This window comes from Osmerus mordax, chromosome 13, assembly GCF_038355195.1.
Source record: "Osmerus mordax isolate fOsmMor3 chromosome 13, fOsmMor3.pri, whole genome shotgun sequence".
In the NCBI taxonomy this organism is placed as follows: domain Eukaryota; kingdom Metazoa; phylum Chordata; class Actinopteri; order Osmeriformes; family Osmeridae; genus Osmerus; species Osmerus mordax.
This window is the reverse complement of record NC_090062.1, coordinates 16,232,742-16,241,845: the sequence shown is the minus strand read 5'-3', so window position 1 is coordinate 16,241,845 and position 9,104 is coordinate 16,232,742. Positions and strand designations below refer to the sequence as shown.

General features: G+C 45.8%; 1 protein-coding gene across 5 annotated transcripts in view; it reads left to right on the top strand.

The window, feature by feature from the left end:
• Window positions 1–1,763: 1,763 nt before the first annotated feature.
• fhod1 (formin homology 2 domain containing 1) overlaps window positions 1,764–9,104 on the top strand; it is a 48,214-nt gene continuing 40,873 nt past the window's right edge. For 3 of the 5 annotated variants that reach the window (XM_067248422.1, XM_067248421.1, XM_067248420.1), the window contains exons 1-3: window positions 1,765–2,011; window positions 3,764–3,870; window positions 8,283–8,347. In XM_067248422.1, coding sequence (XP_067104523.1) covers window positions 1,847–2,011; window positions 3,764–3,870; window positions 8,283–8,347 — 337 coding nt within the window. In that variant the 5' untranslated portion in view covers window positions 1,765–1,846. Of the gene's footprint in view, window positions 2,012–3,763; window positions 3,871–8,282; window positions 8,348–9,104 lie in introns of all 5 variants that reach the window. The other 2 variants (XM_067248419.1, XM_067248418.1) reach the window with 1 other exon arrangement.

Below are 9,104 nucleotides of genomic sequence, written 5' to 3'. Positions count from 1 at the left end.
TGTCTGGGTTTTCATTTGGAATAACATTCATAAACATTCTATCACAATCCTAAACACGTGTCATCACCTGACTGCAAACCAGACACAATCCAGTCAAACACTTTACAGTACTACAGTGACCTCTGCGGTTTTGATGTACTGCAAGTTCAAACATACAATACATTATTACTGAGGGACTCTTCCATTATAATGACCCAGTTAAGACATCATTACATTTTAGTCATTTAGCAGACTAGCACAGAGGTCACCATTTCTGACGGCCGCCAGAATGTGTGACCCCACCGTAATTGCTTCCCAAAGGAGTTAAAACTTCAAACGATGGTTTGGGGTAGTTATGTCATCCTTTCACACTAATCTGGACCCATGTTTTCTGATTTGGAGTCATCACAGAGCCAGTACCACAGAGGGTAGGCTACTGTCCGAGGAAACCACTACACCTCATTTAGCCAGTTTAAATGGCTGCTAGATGTCACTGTTCATTTTCAATGCGCCGATAGTTCGGCTCTTTGGGCCGGCACAATCCTGAAGAAACCACCAAAGCTTCACAAGGCATCATTCGCCCATCCCTACAAAATAAACCAGAATATTTCACAAAGTTAACAAACTAAAATCCTAGTAAAACTTTCTCATTCTTACCAAGCTCACATCAAGCTGCCCCTCCTCCCTGTACCCAGCCATAATGAGGCTTTTATACCCTGTGGCCCCCCAATCCTAGCTGGCCTAAACCATCTGCCCAGGTGAGTAGGGGGGAGGTACAGTAAACGCACACAAAAAAACTTCTTCCGTTGCTAATAATTGTCTAAACAAACAGACATACATATTATTGATGGGTAGACATTTAACATAAAAACTTCGTGTGTGTTGTGTTACAGACTTCGTAAAAATGTAGTACAATGTATTGCTTGCCATCAATCTATATGTTTGACAGTGGTGGAATGGAGCGCTACTTGTAATAGCGTAGTTATACCACAAGGGAGAGCTCTTTCACAAAACGTTGACTGCAGCACTCGTAAAACTCCACTTAGCAATAACAAGAATCAGAATCAGAATCAGAAAGGGGTTTAATCGCCATGAAAGTTTGCACAAACAAGGAATTTACTTTGGCAGGAAGGTGCATACATTATTGAACATGTAGGAATCTTAAAACTTAAATATGTGGTCTAACTATACAAAAGGTACAAAATCTAGCTAATACTAAGGGGATAAAAAATAAAATATAAAGCCATAATTTACAATATAAAAATACAAAAAATACAACTAGTACAAAAAATACAAATAGTACAAAATATACAAATAGTGCAAATTGCAATGTGGCAAGGTGTCATTGTGCAGATTGTGATTAATGAAGTCATTAAAGTCGGTGTGAGCCCTTGGCCTTGTTGAAGAGGCCAAGAGCGGATGGAAAGAAAGTGGAAGACACTTCAAGACAACCTTTGCTAAATAACCATCAACAAGTCTGTAGACGTCTTAACGCCAATTATTCCCGCGTCAGTTCTGGTGATGTTTCTGATTGTTTAACCCGCAATTGATCCAACTTTACATTATACATTTTACATTTTTATAATTTTGGAATATGTAGGCTCGTATAGACAGCGGTGTTGTAGGAAGGGGTGTGTCTGAGCCAGGTGAGCAGTGTGGCCAAGGAAAGCTCTATTTTCATTCGCATGACTCATATGACGTCACGACTCCCTCGGGTAGCCTAGTCCGCTCGAGCGATCTTTTCCTCCAGCAATAATTGCATCTGTTCAACTGAGCGGGTCGCGTCTCCTTTTATTTCTCGTTTCAATGGGCACATAGAACAAGAATATTTTAACAGCTACAAACAAGGTAAAGACAAGATTGAGCCATGGCTACTATCACATGCCGAGTCCAATACCTGGAGGATTCGGATCCATTCGTTTGCACAAATTTCCCAGAGCCGAGACGACCGCCACCGTACAATATCGATGAAAACCTTGCATTGAGTGAACAAATTGCCGGAATTCACAAACTTCTAGAGGCACCTTTGAAGGTATGTCTGTTGATACTTTCACAAAGAAACGAGTTCAGAAGTGTTCAGAAGTGTTTTGACGACGCTAGAAGGTTAACAGGTGTGACAAGCTATGACAATCATAGCTTGAATACCTCAATCCAATTCCTTCTGTTAGCTTTTGAAATCCATTATAGATGACACTTTCCCACTGCAAACGGGTTGATTTGGACTTAAATTGTTGTAAGTGCCGCAGCCTTAGCTTTGTGAATACTTGAAATTACAAGTAAAAACAGAATGTGCAATGGACCCGCATATGACATGCAGGCTGATGCCAACATGCAAGTTCATTGCACGCTGTATCTTTCCATGTCTGCATTGTGGAGAAGGACGCTATCTGTGTTCCCGTCAAATTGTTTCAACCCCCTACTCAATCCCTCTCTGACTGATCCTAAAAACTTTGTTTAACCAAAACGCATTCCATCGCCAATCCAGTCTCCAATCCCAGATCGCAAACATGAACCAGAGGCGAGACTTGCATTGCTCTGGGGAGATAAGAAGGACAGGTAGCAATAAACGGGTATGACAGTTTGCACACTGCATTGGCAACTTTTATTCAAACAATTTGACCCATCACATGTTTTCTGATGTTTTCCTAGGTTTAGGTCTCTGTCTTTCATAAGAAAAGGGGTATCTGGCAAATGTAACCCCCCCCCCCCCCCCCCATCTGCGGTTGCCAGTTTAGGGCTAAATTGAGTCGATGCTCAAGGAAAGGGTGGGATCTGTAAACACAAGATAAGCTCAGTGAAATGGCCTCCTTGACTTTGTATTCTGGGATAGGAAACTCCTGAAGTGTAACTCCTGTAGAGTGTGGTATGATATCTCCTGAAGTGTAACTCCTGTAGAGTGTGGTATGATATCTCCTGAAGTGTAACTCCTGTAGAGTGTGGTATGATATCTCCTGAAGTGTAACTCCTGTAGAGTGTGGTATGATATCTCCTGAAGTGTAACTCCTGTAGAGTGTGGTATGATATCTCCTGAAGTGTAACTCCTGTAGAGTGTGGTATGATATCTCCTGAAGTGTAACTCCTGTAGAGTGTGGTATGATATCTCGTCCCAACCATTAATAAAATGTACCTTCCGTTCCTCTCAAATGTGATTCTTACATAGTCCCAATATAACTCTTAGGCATGTCGATTGTTACGAGTGCATAGTTGTAATTGTTATGTTATTGCTAATGCCGTGGCTTTGTTTACATGTTTTAAAAATATTTCCTGGACTGGTTGGTATTTAATGATTGTTGTGTGGCTTCTATCACTCATTATAAGTAAACATGATATCAGTGAACTGTGCGCATGAGGTATGCCACAGAAATGCCCTTTTCTGAGTCACTGTGCTAGAACAACAAGACTATGCGGCCATGCCAGAGTTATCAAGATGATGACTGAAATGCTATAAATAGAGAGTACATATTCTAACCTCAGAACAAGCTCAAAGTCCTTCTAAATGTGAGGGATGACAGCATCTCGCAGGCCAAGGGAGATATCCTGCCATGTTTAGAGAAAGCATGCAGCCTCTCTCATTATCGGTCTGTCGAATACTTTAGAGATTGATCAGAGGGATGTGATTGCAGTCGTGAAGTATGCCAGGATAAAAAAGACGAGAGAATTGGATCTCCGTCTGTGTGTGTGAGACAGAGAGAGACAGGGAAAGTGTGTGAATGTATGTTCACTTGTATGACTGTCTGCCCCTCTCCCCTTACCCCCACCCCTCTCCCCCCTCTCACCCTCCTAGTTGGAGGAGTGTGCCCTGCAGCTGGCCACCAATGGGAACTACCTGGACCTGGAGATGTCCCTGGCGGAGCAGCGAGATGAGCTGGAGCAGCTGTACGAAGACTCGGCGTAAGGACGGCTCCCTCTATCTCCCCTCCTGTCTCTCCTGTCCCTCCTCCTGTCTCCTCCTGTCCCTCCTCCTGTCTCTCCTCCTGTCTCTCCTGTCTCTCCTGTCTCTCCTCCTGTCTCCTCCTGTCTCTCCTTCTGTCCCTCCTCCTGTCCCTCCTCCTGTCCCTCCTCCTGTCTCTCCTCCTGTCTCTCCTCCTGTCTCTCCTCTTGTCTCCTCCTGTCTCTCCTCCTGTCTCTTCTCCTGTCTCCTCCTGTCTCTCCTCCTGTCTCTCCTCCTGTCTCTTCTCCTGTCTCCTCCTGTCCCTCTGTCTCTCCTCCTGTCTCCCCTCCTGTCTCTCCTCCTGTCCCTCCTCCTGTCCTCTAAACCAATTTGTTTTATCTTAGTAAACACTTTCTTTAGCGCTGTTTGGTGGCACAATTCGTTCTGATTGGTTGAGAAGCTGTTGACTCAAACAACTCTGAGATGACTTATTTAAGCCAGTGTACACTGTACAGGATGGGTATTTATGCATAAAAGCATATCCCACAGACACAAGGTGAGTCATTGTGGCAGGCCATGAGTGTGTGTGGTGTGTCACTAGCAGAGGGCTTAGACAGGACTGGTGTGTCTGTACAAGGTGAGTCAGAGTCCCCTGTACGTATGACACCACTAGGGAGAAAATGAGAGGGAGTAGATGGAGAAAGTGAGGGGAAAGAGAGGGATAAAGGGAGGGGAGGGAGAGATCAGTGGTAAAGACAGAGTGATGACAGTAAAAACACAGGGTTGACTCAGGATAGAGACAGTGTTTTATTTTTGTACCAGCACAGCAGACGGTGGGGGTTGTAGGACTAGGCCACTGGCTGATCACTGTGATCTGAAACAAGTTACTGTCAGGGGCCCCACCGCCGTGGAAAACTCTGGAAAGTTAGAAGTGGTGATTTAGAGGGCCCGAAAAATCATGGAAATGTTTTTTTTTGTGTGGAAAAATCCTTTGATCTGCAGTTGTTGAAACCCCGGATGGTAGATTTAGACAAACAACCTTTCAGAATCACAGAGACGCAAGTTGTGTGTTGTCTCTTTGTATAAAACATTACCTAACGGACGGCAGACCATTTCTACACCTCTCTGTCACTCCCAGCTCCTCCAGTTGCCGTCTCCGTAGAGACCCGCGGCGCAGAATATGGCACGGAGCTGTGATGACCGAGGGGAGAGATAGTGTATGGGTGACTGGTCTCTCTGTGGCACGTGTCCAACCAGGCCAACCTGTGAGCATGTTGATGTGAAGCTGTCCTCACTCTCATGGAACCCCTCTGTCAGAGAAGAGGAGCTGGGTAGGGACTTCGAATACAGTAGAGTGCTGCCTTCACACACACATTTAGTCATTTAGCAGACGCTCTTATCCAGAGCGACTTACAGTAAGTACAGGGACATTCTCCCCGAGTCAAGTAGGGTGAAGTGCCTTGCCCAGGGACACAACGTCATTTTGCACAGCCAGGAATCGAACCAGCAACCTTCTGATTGGTAGCCCGATTGCCTAACCGCTCAGCCATCTGACACACACACACACACATTCACACACGCACGCACTCGCTCACACACACACTTGACAGGTTGGCACATACAGTACACACAGACGCTCAATACACACACACAGGTGCACACACCTCCGTCAGAGCAGAGGAGGAAAGAAGGGGTGTCTGCTCGAATACAGTAAGAGTGCAGCTCACACACACACACACACACACATTCACTCGCACAATACACACAGACAGTCAATACACATACACACAGGTGCATACGTACTGTCGCATGACCCCTTTAAACTCAACCCAACCTACCCATTACCCGTAATCTCTTATAATGGACAAGTGCTGACAGAAAATAATATTCATAATGACATCATCCGACCCGTTTGAACTCCTTGTTTGAAAATAGCGTCTGGGGGGAAGCGTGACAAATAACTTTACCAGACAATTAATGCTTTGTCTGGAGCAGGAAACTCGGATGACTCCGTAGAGAAATGGGTCAAGAAGGAGACCAAGAAACGAGGACTATACGACTACACAGTACCTAACTGTAGATTCAGTTTTAACTACCGGTACTGCAGTAGTGTTTTAGTCTGGTTAGGTCTTGGGAGCCTGATTGCAGGTGGGTACAGACTGGCGTGGTGGAATAGTAATTTGAATTGTATTTGATTTTCTTTCAAATGGGATTTGAAAGTTGAAGAATGAAGTGGGTTTAACCCGTGAGGTATTGGAAAAGTCCCACGAATCTTAAAGTTGAAATCATATTAACCAATAGACAATCATAATAGTTCCAAGTAGTTATTAGGGATTAAGTTCTAGGGTGGGAAGTTCAACAGTTAGTTTATCAAATGTTTCTGTTGATCTCTAGTTCTATACATCATATTGGCCTGAGACGTGTTGTTCCTCTGCTTAACAGAGTTATAACCCCTATCCATGATCGTGAATCATTTACAAGGTCCAAGAAACAGTAGCATGCCCACACACACACACACACACACACACACACACACACACACACACACACACACACACACACACACACACACACACACACACACACACACACACACACACACACACACACACTCACACACACCTGATACAGCTTGTCATGGCATATAATCCTTGGTCTTAGGACAAACGACCATGGAGGCTAGATAGTGGGTTAATGGTGGTAAAAGTTTCATGAATCTTACAGTTTAAATCATATTACCCAATGGCCAATCCTCATAACCATTTGATACACTCTATCTGACTCTATTTGTAGTTTGGAGTTAATTGCAATCTGGGATCAATACCCATTCACTTCAGTTTCTTGCTATTAAATATTCATATGAGCCCAACTGTAGGTTTACACTGAAACAGACAGTCATTGTTGCATATTCCAATGACTACTGGTTCATATCTTTGGCCTCTATTCAGCGAATTGTCAAACAATGAAAATATTTACGATGGCGGAATGCGCTGGAATATTATTCGAATCCTGTTTGACCCCCCCCCCCCCCTCTCTATGCTGGCTGGCTGTTCTTGTACAGCCTGTATGTTGTCCCTTGTGACAAAGGCACATCCTGTTCTGAATGGGTGACGTTTCCCTGGGAGACTGACTCAGAACCTTTCCTATCGACCTCTCAGTCATCAGTCTGTCGCCTCATGGCTATCAGAATGTATCTCCATTCAGTGGTGTAAATGGTCATATCAAATAGCCTGTTTTACAGGCACAAATACATGTAAATCCCCCCCCCCCCCACACACACACACACACACACACACACACACACACACACACACACACACACGTAAAAGGAGTAACAACACTAGCAAAATGATGTAACTATTCAGGAGAAAACGTGACCGTGAAAGAAAAACACTTCTGGCTGTTGGAGTCCTGAGCGTGTTTGCTTTGGATCCAGCTTCCCTCCCATTAGAAAAGTTACCTCAGAGGATCCCCTGCAGTTCCTGCAAGACCGGGATGGCTGCTGCCTTTACGAACATGGTGATCAGAGGAAAATTGGCAGCGGGTCTTGTAACTGTGTGTGTGGCTGTGTGTGTGTGTGTGGTTGGCTGTGTGTGGCTGTGTGTGTGTGTGGTTGGCTGTGTGTGGCTGTGTGTGTGTGTGTGTGTGTGGTTGGCTGTGTGTGGCTGTGTGTGTGTGTGTGTGTGGTTGGCTGTGTGTGTGTTTGTGTGTGCTTGGGGCAGTTGGTCACAGCTGAAACACTGGTAACTTGGGATGGGGAAAGTAAGACTCTGTTGGGGTGAAATACAAAGAGGAAATGTGTCACTAGACGTGGCCTGGAAAATGTGGGCGTGATTATCGTTTGTAAGAGTCTATGTGCAGCTACTGCATGTGTTCACAGTATGTGTCAGTTGCTGAGAACCTAAATCCTTTATTTCAGACATACACACACACACACACACACACACACACACACTCTCAGACAGGGACAGATACTTTCCATACCTCTATGTCGGCTCTAGAACTTTCCATAGTACAAATCCCTGCTGGTCGGGCCGCGGCCGTCACAGCAGAGCCTCTGTTTATGGGATGGCAGCATGTGGGAGGCGGGGAGATGGAGATCCAGTGTCTCCCCAGCCAGCTGTGTTAGCGATCAGGCGCTACATATCAAAACCGCCTCTTTTTACTGCTCTACACTTGTTCCCATTGTGGAAGGGCCGGACGGTAAAGAAAGTCCAACTGAAATGTGTTGGAGGCATTTTTTTTGTGTGTTTTGTTTTTTTCTTCTTCAGGCTAATGTTTGAGGAAATATAGTACTTCACTTCTCAATTTAAGAAGTCTGTGTTTATCTTAGAATGTTGAGTGGTTCTTAAATCAGGTTGTGTCTCCTTTTTCACTCTAATTTGTCTTCTAAACTGTATTCTGAACCGTCTTCTCATCCTCTCCTCCGCAGAAAAGGAAAGAAGCCCATCCTGATTCTTCGTACCCAACTCTCTGTCCGGGTCCACTCCATCCTGGGTAAGTACCACCTCCCCTCTCTTCACCTGCCCTATCCTCCCCTCCCCTGCCCTGCCCTCTCCTCTCCTGCCCTCTCCTCTCCTGCCCTCTCCTCTCCTGCCCTCTCCTCGCCTGCCCTCTCCTCTCCTGCCCTCTCCTCTCCTGCCCTCTCCTCCCCTGCCCTCTCCTCCCCTGCCCTCTCCTCTCCTGCCCTCCCCTGCCCTGCCCTCTCCTCCCCTGCCCTCTCCTCTCCTGCCCTCTCCTGCCCTCCCCTCCATCATGCCCTCCCCTCCTTCTCCATCCCTCCATCCTGCCCCTGCAGCAGCAGTGATGACTCAGGGGAAAGTAGCAAGCAAGCTCTGTTCCCAGTCTCCAGTCTTGGCCATCAGTAGTGGTGGCTTCCAATGGCTCCTAGTGGCCTGTCTAATGAGCTTGAGCTCTCCATTCGTCAGGGAAGTTCTGACACCTCCCCAAATCCCCCCCCCCCCCCCCCCCCCCCCCAAAAAAAAAGATCTCAAGTCCTCTTTCCATTATCGGCCCCAGACACTCGTTCTTTCCTAGCTCGTGGCGGGGAGCGAGGGGAAAATTCTCCACCGTCCAAGGGATGCCTAGATGGTTTTTATCCTCCTGTTATTTCCTTTGAATCCTAAGTAACGTCCTTACCATTGTGATGGGATACATCAGTATTTCTTCCAGACTGCAACAGCCCATGTTGTTGCACACTCATTGAGATTTTAGCACTTTTAGCTGATGTGTCAAAAGCAACGTACAGCTGGGG